Genomic DNA, 14032 nt, shown 5'->3' with positions numbered 1-14032 from the left:
AGTTGTTTCCTTACTTAATGCAACATTTAGTTGTTTCCTTACTTAATGCAGCATTTAGTTGTTTCCTTACTTAATGCAGCATTTAGTTATTTCCTTACTTAATGCAACATTTAGTTGTTTCCTTACTTAATGCAACATTTAGTTGTTTCCTTACTTAATGCAGCATTTAGTTGTTTCCTTACTTAATGCAGCATTAAGTTATTTCCTTACTTAATGCAACATTTAGTTGTTTCCTTACTTAATGCAACATTTAGTTGTTTCCTTACTTAATGCAGCATTTAGTTGTTTCCTTACTTAATGCAGCATTTAGTTATTTCCTTACTTAATGCAACATTTAGTTGTTTCCTTACTTAATGCAGCATTTAGTTGTTTCCTTACTTAATGCAGCATTTAGTTGTTTCCTTACTTAATGCAACATTTAGTTGTTTCCTTACTTAATGCAGCATTTAGTTGTTTCCTTACTTAATGCAGCATTTAGTTATTTCCTTACTTAATGCAACATTTAGTTGTTTCCTTACTTAATGCAGCATTAAGTTATTTCCTTACTTAATGCAACATTTAGTTGTTTCCTTACTTAATGCAGCCCAGCAGGACACCAAACGGCAGCAAAGAAAACCCCGGGAGTTTTCTACTTGAGTTCGCCGCAGTCGGTGATGGTGATCTTCTTCGAGGTGCGGCCCGAGCGAGAGCCGAAGGACTCCACTGTTTTCACCACGTCCAATCCCTCTTTCACGCTGCCGAAGACGACATGTCTGCCGTCCAGCCTGAGTGAGGGCGGGAGCTTATTAGAGTGGCCAAGGAGTGTAAATATGATTTTTTCCCCCAGCATTTACAACGCAAAATTCCGTAAATATTCTGATCATTTTTACAATGTTATTTACTCCCTCCGAGGTCTTAATCAAGGCTCAAATTGTTTGTTTTTCTCACGCAGACTTTTATTTCGGCCACGCCTTCTTCTCGTTAACAACGACGCCAAAATAATGCCGTCAGAACTAATAAGAAAAACAGAACTTACAATTAGTCTGACATGAAATAAAAGGAAACACATTGATTTCAGAAATAATAATACCTCATTGGCCAAACTCCGAGGGAATAAAGTTTATTTCCAAGCTGAGACTCCATTAACCTCTTCCATCAAATGCCTGCTGTCCCTTATTCCGTCACATATTAATTGTCCCCCCAACCATGTGACCAAACCGGAACAAAAAATACGTTCCCCTCCAATTTACATGGGTGTACAAAAGTCTCTGTAACGCTTGTTTCCTTTTTGGTTGAGTGTAGTTCACTTTTACGACACTGGAGGGGGCATAGAACGGATCATTACATCAGCAAGCTCTGAAAGTCACGGTGAACTTCGATGTCAATTGTTTGATTGGCAGAGTGCGTCAATACAAAGTGAGTTACTTTATAGACACTTTAATATCACTTGTGTGCTTAAAACTGCCAATTAAAGAATTGACATCGAAGTTCACCGTAACTTTCAGAGCTTGCTGATGTAATGATGCGTTCAATGCCCCCTCCAGTGTCGTAAAAGTGAACTACACTCAAGCAACCCAATGACACAAAAAGAAAACAAGCGTTACAGAGACAGTCTTTTGTACAATGGGTTTTGTAACAAAAATAAATTAAACTAATACTTGCATGAATTAACCAAAGGAAATACATTTTCAATCACATAATATGTAAATATAAACGTATATTTATACGTCAATATTTGGAGTGAATGAGAAAGTAGAAAAGAAGAAGTAGCTCCCTGTGACCTTTTATTAACAAGAATGCACAACACAGAACCAAAGTTGTAATGGTAATAAGAAGCAAACTACTGAGTCACCATTAAAAGAGGTGTAAAGGTCAGCATCTTTAAGCACATGCAGAGGTCAATTTAGCACTCATGGTAGTTCAAATGCTGCTACTGCCACCTTGTGGCGTTAATATAAAAAATCTTACAACAAGCTCTCTTTCACCACGACAGAACCAATGTTGTAATAAGGCAGTGTTTTTCAACCACTGTGCCGCGGCACACTAGGGTGCCATGAGACACAGTCTGGTGTGCCGTGGGAGATTATCTAGTTTCACCTATTTGGGTTAAAAATATTTCTTGCAAACCAGTAATTATAGTTTGCAAATGATGTGTTGTTGTTGAGTGTCTGTGCTGTCTAGAGCTCGGCAGAGTAACAGTGTAATACTCTTCCATATCAGTAGATGGCAGCCGGTAGCTAATAGCTTTGTAGATGTCGGGAGGCAGCGTGCAGGTAAAAAAGTGTCTAATGCTTAAACCAAAAATAAACAAAAGGTGAGTGCCCCTAAGAAAAGGCATTGCAGCTTAGGGAAGGCTATGCAGAACGAAACTAAAACTCCACTGGCATCAAAGTAAACAAAAACAGAATGCTGGACGACAGCAAAGACTTACTGTGGAGCAAAGACGGCGTCCACAATGTACATCCGAACATGTCATGACAATCAACAATGTCCCCACAAAGAAGGATAAAAACAACTGAAATATTCTTGATTGCTAAAACAAAGTAGATGCGGGAAATATCGCTCAAAGGAAGACATGAAACTGCTACAGGAAAATACCAACCAAAGCCAGCAAAATAGGAGCGCAAGACAAGAACTAAAACACTACACACAGGAAAACAGCAACAAACTCCAAATAAGTCACAGTGTGATGTGACAGGTGGTGACAGTACACCTACTTTGAGACAAGAGCTATATTGATGCATGCTTGGTTATGGTGTTTATCAGCACGTACCATTCAGTTTTAGCGGTGCAGATGAAGAACTGGGATCCATTAGTGTTAGGTCCGGCATTGGCCATTGAGAGGATTCCTACAGGGAAGCAAAACATGCTCGACTCAATGCTGCCACTTGCTGGTGAAAAGAAGCACGACAAGCCATGTTTGACCCGCAGGACTATTCTTCTAGTCTTCTGCTTACCAGGTCCAGTGTGCTTCAATTTGAAGTTCTCATCCGGAAACTTCCATCCGTAAATGGACTTCCCGCCGGTCCCGTTGTGGTTTGTGAAATCTCCACCCTGCAAACACAAAATATAAAGCGGGCTATCGTAGAGAAGAAGCGTCGCAACTCACCTGGCACATAAACGAAGGGATGACCCGGTGGAAAATGGATCCCTTAAATCCAAATCCATGCTCCCCCGTGCACAGGGCCCGGAAGTTTTCTGCCAGGAAGCAAAAAAACAACAATTCTGATGTAAGAATCTGACGCATGACTGCAGGGAATACTCCCTTTTTTACAAGAAATAGTCACCATTACACACATTTTGAAGGAGTCAATTGAGATTACTGTACAAACATTTAGCCAGGATGGATGTGACTTCATTCCTAATCTTGTTTTAACACCTTTTGGTAGTCATAATATAGTACGATCACATATAACTAAGTATTAAATAAAAATTTAACACAAATTAAAGATACTATCAAACATTATACGAAAAAAAAGATGTAAAAAAATATATTGCCAGAGTACATTTACACTTACAGAATACATTTAAAATAACATTGTTAAATACCAAAATAAAGACTATATACCGTAGTAATTTGTAAATTACTGTCTATGATGTACAAAGAAAAAAAGCCTGAAAACTCGTAATTTTATAATTTTGAATATAAAAAATTACTCTTGTAATATTCAAACATTTGTTATTTTAATTAATGTGGCCTTCAATGCTAACTAGGGATTGACCGATTATCGGCGCCGATATTTGCCATTTTGACATACAGTGCAGGCCAAAAGTTTGGGCACACCTTCTCCTCATTCAATGCGTTTTCTTTATTTTCATGACTATTTACATTGTAGATTGTCACTGAAGGCATCAAAACTATGAATGAACACGTGTGGAGTTATGTACTTAACAAAAAAGGTAAAAAAAAAAAAAAAAAAAGTTATATTCTAGTTTATTCAAAATAGCCACCCTTTGCTCGGATTACTGCTTTGCACACTCTTGGCATTCTCTCTATGAGTACAGGCCAAAGTAACTATGGACACACTTTTCTTAGTAAAGTGAAGCCATGCCTTGGAGCAGTTCTTCCGGTCCATTGTTGTCGCTGCTTCCGTACCTGCCGCCGAATGACTGAGCTACGTCATTTCCTGTGACGTGCCACTGGACATTTCCTGTGACACGGGATTCGTTCCCAGGGATTCGAATAAAGAACCAAATCTTTTTCTTTACTATAGTGGCTTCGATAACGGGAAAAGTTTCTCAAAAAGGGATTTGAATCCAAGGAATCGGTTCTTTTGTTATCGAACAATCGGGAGAACCGGTTTTCGAACATCATCCCAATTGGTGGGCCAGATCTGGCCCGCGGGCCTTGACTTTGACACCCCTGACTTAAAACAAAGCTGCTGAAATCGTCAACAGGGAAAAAGTCTGGAATTTGGGATTATTTCCTCAATTACAGTTGACATTAAAATCAATTCAGGGATCCAAAACTTCAGGGAACCATTTATTTATTCTACTTTTTAATTAACCTTTATAACAGATGTTACTGTGCCGCAAAAACTCCCTGCACTGTTTGTTTGTATTTACTTGTTTTTTAAATAATCATGCTTCATGCTTTATACAGACTTTTTCCATATTGACGATTTCAGCTGATTTTTTTAAGTCAGGGGTGTCAAAGTTAAGGAATTAATTATCTATGGCCACCGGATGATATTTAATTAGTATTAAAACCGGCTCGCAGGCCACAGTTGCCTGCTGCTGTTTTGCACGCACCAATTCTACATCAGTGTTGAGGCTAGGACTTTTTAAAATGAGGTCCCACAGTAAATTTTGGGGGTACCACATTTTTGTTACCGTTTTGAAAACAAATGATAAACGTATGCATTATCCTGTTATATCTCACATTTTATATTGTGTTTTGGAAAAAGGTTGTCAAACATTACTTAATTAATAAAAAAGACACAAAGTTTAGTGTTGGACTGGAAGTATAATTTTAAGTTTTGATGCCAATATGCAGTGTTGGGACTAACGCGTTACTAAGTAACGCGTTACTGTAACGCCGTTAGTTTCGGCGGTAACTAGTAATCTAACGCGGTTTTTTTTATATACATTAACTCAGTTACCGTTACTGCATGATGCGTTACTGCATTATTTTACGTTATTTGTATGTAGTATCGGCTAGAAACTGAAGATCTGAGTGTTTTATTGGAGCGCTCCGGTGGAAAAGAAGAGGCGTGCTTTCCCCCACCCACAGAAAGCACGCCTCCCCGCAGGGGAGACGTTCCTCCAGAGCCGTACTTCGGGTCTAACAACCTTCACTTTACCCGGAAGTGGTCTCTACAGCTGAGGGTGAATGACGAGCCCGGCGGTTTGTTGCAACTTTGTGACTTTATTGCACGCAGCCATCCACCAAGCTAGAGCACCTACACGCACTCACTGTCGCCGCTCCCTCACCTCTCTCGCCCACTCACTCACTGACGTCACTCACCTCTCATGCTGTCATATCTTAAAGGGCCACACACACACACACACACAAACACGCACACACATACGCTACTCTCATAACAACTAACAAGACATCATGGCGAAGCCAGAAGTCGAGTTTTTTAACATGGAGACATTCTCAATACTTTTCTTTTGTCGAGCACAAAAAAAATAACATTTTAGTTAAATGTAAGTTGTGTCTTGGATCAAAGATCCTATCTACTTAGAGTTAAAGTTAAAGTGCCATTATGTTGCAGCTATTTAAAATAGTTTTGTCAATTTTTTCTGGCCTGAAATAAATTGGCCCTTTGAAACATATCTTTGTCTTTGTGTGTTGTATGTAGACCACATTGTTTGTGTGTTGTATGTAGACCACATTGTTTGTGTGGTGTATGTAGACCACATTGTTTGTGTGTTGTATGTAGACCACATTGTTTGTGTGTTGTATGTAGAGCACATTGTTTGTATGTTGTATGTAGAGCACATTGTTTGTATGTTGTATGTAGACCACATTGTTTGTGTGTTGTATGTAGAGCACATTGTTTGTATGTTGTATGTAGACCACATTGTTTGTATGTTGTATGTAGACCACATTGTTTGTGTGTTGTATGTAGAGCACATTGTTTGTATGTTGTATGTAGACCACATTGTTTGTGTGTTGTATGTAGACCACATTGTTTGTGTGTTGTATGTAGACCACATTGCTTTCTGAGTTCAGTGATGCAAATGCATGTCAAGTTGATCAACAGATTGTATTATTCTTCAGTGCAATAACAGTACTGAAATGAAGGCTAAAAGGGCATTAATGGGAGCCTTAAAAAAAGGGGGGGAAAAAGAAGTCACTAAATAGTTACTTTTCACAGTAACGCATTACTTTTTGGTGTAACTGAGTTACTTTTGAAATAAAGTAACTAGTAATTGTAACTAGTTACTGGTTTTCAGTAACTAACCCAACACTGCCAATATGTCACTTTTACTGTGAATGGATATCGTCTCTAAATATCGGTTGTCGGCCTCTTTCACCATCGATAACCGGTATCGGCCCTGAAAAATACATATGGTCGCTCTCTAATGCTAATGCTTTTTAACCCTCACCCATAACTTTATTTTAACAGACATTTTATAACGGCAAAAATACGAACATGATAAATGAAATATGATATATTTTTGTCAAAATGTGGACACAAAAAAATCTAAGATATGCAAGCGTTGCTTACCTGCAGTTTTAGGCACCACTTCCGCGTTAAGCTAGACAAATAAAAAAACAAAAAAAAAGGTGAACAAAAATATTAATGAATTTAATTGAGACAAGAGAGCTGAGACACACATTAGAAAATGAAAAGACATTTTCGCTGACATTGCACCTTGTTACCTCAAATGTCACCCTGCCGAGTGTCTCGTTGTCCGCCGAAATGTCGAAGAAAACTGTCGGGTTGTTATTGGCAACAGCCGGCCCGCTGCTGTACATCCGAGCAGCAGTGAACGCCAGCGAACACAACTTAACGCGGTTAGATATTAGCAGCATTTTCTCGTTTTTTTTATATTATCGTCACAAAGTCATTCACGTCACTCACGCCAAAGTCAAACACGCTTTTACAAGATAGGGGGAACAGGAAGTGTTTACGGCCAAAACGGAAGTAAATTCAACTTGTTGCCAAATGTGACATGACACATTATCGTTCCAGAATATTAAAATTGTCGTATTTTTTAGGAAAATACATTGCTAAGGGCCGTTTACTACAGTGTACCAGTACTATAGAGCGCGTATATTATAAATAATAATGCAATTTTACCTTTAAATAAACATCGTCATCAACACAGCACTATTAGAAAAAGTCTGCCACTGGCACAACATCGCTCACCTGGCTGTAAAGAGTTACGTAAGACCTGTGGTTTTACAACCGCAAGCATCCAATTAAAATGTGGGAAAATGATTTACTGTTATTTATGGTTTATTTAACAGCGTGACAATTTAATTCGTAAAATACCAATGCATGTTTAAACGAAATAGCGGTGGAAAGTGATAGTTATCGGTTATCCGTGCACTATGTTATTAGCATGTTGCTGGAATGACCTCTATCGCTCACGTACGCATTGTGTGACCAACAGTTAACTAGGACTATAGCACATAAATTCATGGACCATCACATACATGTGTCAGAATATAAAATGCTGAATTATTTGAGAAATAAGACTTATATACACAGTCCACGGTAAACATTTTTTTTAATTTACCCCACGGCAAACATCGCGAGATCTCATTAGTCAAAAACAATATTGCGACTAACATTGCAACAAGCTAGCAATTTATTTGACAGTTGAAATATTTGTTGTTTACAGTTAGGCTCTAGATTTGTTATTCGGTTAGTAAATATCGGAGCTATCCTTTCTTGTATTTTTTATAATATCGCCACTAAGTAATTTCACGCCAAAATCAAACACGCTTTTACAAGATAGGGGAACAGGAAGTGTTTACAGCCTAAACGGAAGTAAACTCAAGTTGTTGCCAGATGTGACATGACGTATTATCGTTCCAGAATATTAAAATTGTCGTATTTTTTTTTAGGAAAATACATTGCTAAGGGCCATTTACTACAGTATACCAGTACTACAGACCCCGTATATTATAAATAATAATGCAATTTTACCATTTAAATAAACATCGTCATCAACACAGCACTATTAGAAAAAGTCTACCACTGGCACAACATCGCTCACCTGGCTGTAAAGAGTTACGTAAGACCTGTGGTTTTACAACCGCAAGCATCCAATTAAAATGTGGGAATTTTGTTTACTGTTATTTATGGTTTATTTAATAACGTGATAATTTAATTTATAAAATTTTAGTGCATGTTTAAACGAAATAGCTGTGGAAAGTGATAGTTATCGCCGTGCGCCATGTTATTAGCATGCTAGTTAGCATGTTGCTAAAATTACTGCTATCGCTCGCGTACGCATTATATGACCGACAGTCGACTAGGAATATAGCACATAAATTCATGGAACATCACATACATTTGTTAAAATATAAGATGCTGAATTATTTGAGTAATAAGACTAATTAAAGGACAAAAACAGCCTACGGTAAACCTCGCAATATTTTATTAGTCAAAAACAAAATGGCGGCTTAAATGACAATAAGCTAGCAATTAATATGACAGTTGAATTTTTTTTATTGTTTACAGTTAAGCTCTAAATGTGTTATTCGGTTAATAAATATCTGAGCTATCGTGGAAACACAATTGCAGAAAAGAGAAGAGCACAGAACAATGCAGGTATGTTCTGAATACATTTATTAGATAAATATTAGGGTGCCACGTGGTCTAACTACATACAATTGTGCAAGACTTTGAACCAAAAAAAAATCACAATGAGTTCCTTTTGTCTTTTTGCAGTAGTTGAGTATGAAGTGATTGTACATACAATGGACAAACTGATGATATTCGTAAACAAATGTATTTGCATGTAACCTTTTATTTTTCTTTTGTATGCAGGCGACGGACAAAAACGACGGGACACCAACTAACAATTTTCCAGTAGAGAGGTTTGCAAGCTTGTTTTTTTATTATTAATCTGAGGAAACAATGCACATTCTCAGGGAACATGAATACATTTCTGTCCACATGTCTCTATATTCATTGTACATATATACACACATCCTTAGGACACGTGACCACCCTTAACGTTATTTCACTCAATTTTCTATATTTTATTCCGACAAGAGATGTGAGTCTTTTCGTGTGATTGTGCAACTACAGATTGAGGGTGCTGCCCTAACACACTAAAAGTGGCTCACTTGTATGAAAAAAACGTCATTTGAAAGTAAAAAATATTAATAATGTGGCAGTGTTTTGTCACTGATTGAAACATGTCAGTGTGTTGAACTGGAACGCTTACAATTATTAGCGCCATGCTACAGTGAGAGACATTGGATTTCTAGCCTTACAGAGTATTATTAATAAGAATAAAACAGTATAAAATAAATTACAAAAAAAGAGGGGGTCAAATATACCGTCATGTGGGTTTAAAAAAAAAAGCCAGATTAAAAAACAAAACAAACAAAAAAACAATATCATGACTTTCGTGATATACTGTAGGTATCTTTGAAAAAAAATGATATTCACATTACACTCATAAGCCAGCGCAATTACAAACATCTTGAAACAAAATGCAAACAAATGATAAAAGAAAGATGGGAAAAGAACATACATGATGATGGTTAAAATAAAAATAAAAAATCAACACGTGCAAATAACTTAGGAGACATGTGGGCTGGTCACGTGACGCGTACACAAAGGCGGCGGCGGCGGCGGAGGTCAGTTCGGGAACAGAAAACGCGGCGATGCGAGGAAATAATAGAAAAATATTCACAATGATTATTATATTTACAGTACAATAGCATTTCTTAGAAAATAATACATTTGCATACTGGAACAGCGTTATCATTAAAGAGGAAAGGAAATGTGGCAACGATACTGCGTTTTATGATTAACTGTCAAATAGGACCTTCGCTCACAAACACACCCACACACACACATACACACACACACACACACACACACATGCACGCATTATCCATCTTCATTTGTCCAACTTTGGTGAGCCGTTTCCCAAAAATAAATTGTGTAATGAGGCAGCAAATGCAACAGAACGTAGAAAACAAAAATCCAGTAAAAATGATGAGCTTACTGAGAAGAGCATCTACGTTGGCGTTTTTGAATGAAATCATAAAATAAAAACATATAGCTTAGAAATGTACTAGTTGGCACACTTTGCACATCATTTAAGAGGGTGATAGAGAACAGTTTTGCACAAAAATGAAGAAAAAAGCAGCGGAAAACAGAGATAAAGACAAGGGATGGGCATTTGATTCATTGTCTTTCATTAATTACGAGCCAAATGAGTGCAATTTTTGTATATCATTCTTTAAATAATATTTTTAAATGGTAGAAAAAGATAATGCAAATTCATTACAAGGCCAAATTATTTATACTACCCTTTTGTTACTCGTGAGTATCTATTTTTGACAATTTTTTCAAAATATTAATTAAAAATATTCACACATTTTACTCAATAAAAAAAAAATCATTATCTTTGATAATATTGTACAATTATATATAAACGCACACGTTTTTATTGTTCCAAAGCCTTCTTTCATAATCTCCACTCTCGGTTGTATATTTGAATGTGTGTTAATCCTACTTCTTTGTGTCATCTAACATGTACACAATTTAGCATATATTAAATATGAAATACAATTATACACATGGCTTGCATTAAAACATTTCTACAAGCACTTGCAAATTTTTTCCCCTTGCTAAATTGTTATTGTAAAGCTGGGAAAGACATTACAAAGTCTCAAAAGACAATGTGTTAGAATATTAATATTAAATATTCAACATTTTAACTGTTTGTGATATGGATGCAAATCTTTGGGCACCTAATGATCCGATTACGATTCCTGGGGTGGTGATTTGATTCAGAATCGATTCTCAATTCAACATGATTTTTGATACAAACCGATTCTCGCAATGTATTAATTGGTATAACAATTATAATGAAACTTTTTCAAAACGGGTTAGAATTTAAAAAACCTCCTTCTGGTTGCATGGAAATGGCCTGAAACATTATCATTATTAGTTTTTTTTATCGATTTTTGAAAATTTTGTATCGATTTAGAATCAGAATGAATAAGAATCGCGGTTCAAATGAGTTAGTTTTTTGTGCACCCCTAGTTTGTGATTATAAATATTACAGTTATTTTCACACAATTGTAAATAAATTGAATATTTTGCACCTTTCAAAGGGATCCTGGCTTAATCTAGGCTTGATTACTGTATTTCCCGGACTATAATTCGCTACTTTTTCCACATGCTTTGAACCCTGCGGCTAATTTATCGATTTTTCTAGGCTACCGGCCATAATGTTTTGTATTCAACAAATACTTTTCATATTACACCGACAGAGACACTGAAAAGGTGGGTTATTGTTTGTGCTCTGACGCCATCTTTTGGACGGGTTCACTCAATCCAAGTGGTGCAGGTTGAAAATCTACTTCCTGTTTCGTGCCTTGAACCGGAAGTATAACCGTCCATATCGTTCCTGCTCGAAAAGATTCTTCCTTCATCACTCCAAGCAACGTTTGTTAGTTTTACAATGTAACTAAAACAATACATAATTACTAAACCGTCCCATGTGTGATGTCTGTAGGAGTGTTTTCATGCATATGTGTACGCGCTATCATAATATAATCAAACTAGCGTCATTAGCATTAGCGAATATGCTAACACATTTGTCTGTGTTAATATTATTAACTTATGGCGGCATTCTTTTTGTATTGTTTCAGTTTCGTAATTTGATCAAAACGTTTGATTGATTGATTGAGACTTTTATTAGTAGATTGCACAGTACAGTACATATTCTGTACAATTGACCACTAAATGGTAACACCCGAATAAGTTTTTCAACTTGTTTAAGTCGGCGTCCACGTTAATCAATTCATGGTAGAAATCACTTTGAAATTATTGAGTCTGTTTAAATAATTGGAGAGCCTGCTTCCGCAGCTGGTGGGTACATGACGATGACTTCTGTTTTGTTTGATCAGACGTTTTACTGCCGTGTGACAGGCACTGTTCAGAAACAATTAACGTATGTAAATAAACATTTACAAAATCTACCGGTTTATATCTGCGGCTAATATGTACAAATATTTTTTTGTTCTAAAATTTGGTGCGTGTGGCTTAACTACCGGTGTGCTCTATAGCCCGGAAAATACTGTGGGTATACACGTGATAACATTTATTTTAAGAGCTAAAGCGGCCAGTCTGTGGTGTCCATACTTTGTCGTTGTAGTAAGTACCGTATTTTTCGGACTATAAGTCGCCGCTTTTTTCATAGTTTGGCCGGGGGTGCGACTTATACTCAGGAGCGACTTACGTGTGAAATTATTAACACATTACAGTAAAATATCAAATAATATTATTTAGCTCATTCACGTAAGAGACTAGACGTATAAGATTCCATGGGATTTAGCGATTAGGAGTGACAGATTGTTTGGTAAACGTATAGCATGTTCTATATGTTATAGTTATTTGAATGACTCTTACCATAATATGTTACGTTAACATACCAGGCACCTTCTCAGTTGGTTATTTATGCCTCATATAACGTACACTTATTCAGCCTGTTGTTCACTATTCTTTATTTATTTTAAATTGCCTTTCAAATGTCTATTCTTGGTGTTGGGTGTTATCAAATAAATTTCCCCAAAAAATGCGACTTACACTCCAGTGCGACTTATATATGTTTTTTTCCTTCTTTATTATGCATTTTCGGCAGGTGCGGATTATACTCCGAAAAATACGGTAAATTGGTTTTAAATTAGAACACTGCAAAAGAGAATTGCGGCCATAATTATAAAATAAATGAATAAAAGGTGGCAAGAAAATGCTCACATGCTAAAGTAAGCAAATAAATTAACTGCTCTAGTTTGTTTAATTAAAGAAAAAATCAAGTTGGTATTTTTTGCCGTCTAAAAATAAAAAATTAAACTTTTAAATCAAGATACATATTTTATAGTTTTTTGCTTTTTTTACAACAGTAATTTTAATAATAAAATGCTTAAATTATTGGATTAAATAAAATATTAGGGCTGCAACAACTAATCGATTAAATAGATTAAAATCGATTATAAAAATAGTTGCCGATTAATTTAGTCATCGATTCGTTGGATCTATGCTATGCGCATGCACAGAGGCTTTTTTTATTTTATTTTTATTTTTTTATAAACCTTTATTTATAAACTGCAACATTTACAAACAGCTGAAAAACAATAATCAAAATCAGTATGGTGCCAGTATGCTGTTTTTTTCCAATAAAATACTGGAAAGGATAGAAATGTAGTTGGTCTCTTTTATCCGATTATTAATCTATTAATCGAAGTAATAATCGACAGATTAATCGATTATTAAATTAGTTGTTGGTTGCAGCCCTATAAAATATCAATATGCCCATCCCTAATCCCTAACGATTCATGACTTTGTAGAAACATATGAAACAGTTTTTAACAAAAATATCACAATTGTAGTAAAAAGGAACATTTATGAATCGAAAGTTATTCATCTTCATTGTTTGTTTTGCGTGGTGTGGATCTCCTGTGCTATTAAATGATGTGTGGTGGCCTCTCCCCACGGAACGACAACATGGCGGATCTCTCCTGCCGGGTGAAAATGCTACAAGTGTTTGCGTGGCGTTCAAAACAACGGGTGATTTTTAGCTGCACAGTTCGAAAGGACTTCCCGACGTGTCTTTTTGTGTTCCCAAGTGAAACTGTACAAGAGGAAGAAGAGAAGGGGGAGTGCATCTTTGTGTTCGTCAAGTACGGAGCGGCGTCCGGGCGCTATAAAGTCCACGCCCCCGGTGCACGCCTCAGTTGTTTTCAAACAGCGACAGGAGGTCGTCATTACTATTGCTGGGGAGGTCCGGAGGGTCCAGGTAGGACAAGAGCTCGTCAGGGTTGGCCAACTCTGGAAGAAGCTGCACGGGAACACAAAATGTCAAACATCTTTCTAGAAAAGGCTTTTCCGGTAAA

At 36.6% G+C, this 14032-nt stretch overlaps 2 protein-coding genes across 2 annotated transcripts in view; both read right to left on the bottom strand.

The window, feature by feature from the left end:
* Window positions 1-292: 292 nt before the first annotated feature.
* Window positions 293-7084, bottom strand: LOC133655389 (peptidyl-prolyl cis-trans isomerase A-like). The gene is made up of 6 exons (XM_062055504.1): window positions 6815-7084; window positions 6660-6690; window positions 3089-3177; window positions 2937-3033; window positions 2753-2828; window positions 293-764 (listed from the first exon to the last, which is right to left on the bottom strand). Exons 1-6 carry the CDS (start codon window positions 6965-6967, stop codon window positions 629-631), a joined length of 582 nt encoding a protein of 193 aa, XP_061911488.1. The 5' UTR covers window positions 6968-7084; the 3' UTR covers window positions 293-628.
* Window positions 7085-8763: 1679 nt separating this feature from the next.
* The window catches only part of LOC133655390 (zinc finger MIZ domain-containing protein 1-like), a 260084-nt gene continuing 254815 nt past the window's right edge, over window positions 8764-14032 (bottom strand). The window contains exon 23 of the mRNA XM_062055505.1: window positions 8764-13977. Within this exon, the coding sequence (XP_061911489.1) occupies window positions 13870-13977 (108 nt within the window). The 3' untranslated portion in view covers window positions 8764-13869. The remainder of the gene's footprint in view (window positions 13978-14032) is intronic.

The sequence above is a fragment of the Entelurus aequoreus genome, linkage group LG08, assembly GCF_033978785.1.
Source record: "Entelurus aequoreus isolate RoL-2023_Sb linkage group LG08, RoL_Eaeq_v1.1, whole genome shotgun sequence".
In the NCBI taxonomy this organism is placed as follows: Eukaryota; Metazoa; Chordata; class Actinopteri; order Syngnathiformes; family Syngnathidae; genus Entelurus; species Entelurus aequoreus.
This window is presented reverse-complemented; position numbering and strand designations above follow the sequence as displayed.

Coding starts and splice junctions, on each gene's coding strand:
- LOC133655389 (XM_062055504.1), bottom strand. CDS start 6,967: ATGCTGCTAATATCTAACCGCGTTAAGTTGTGTTCGCTGGCGTTCACT. Junction 6,691..6,814: donor TCGGCAGGGTGACATTTGAG/GTAACAAGGTGC, acceptor TTATTTGTCTAG/CTTAACGCGGAAGTGGTGCC. Junction 2,829..2,936: donor ATTGAAGCACACTGGACCTG/GTAAGCAGAAGA, acceptor GCTTCCCTGTAG/GAATCCTCTCAATGGCCAAT.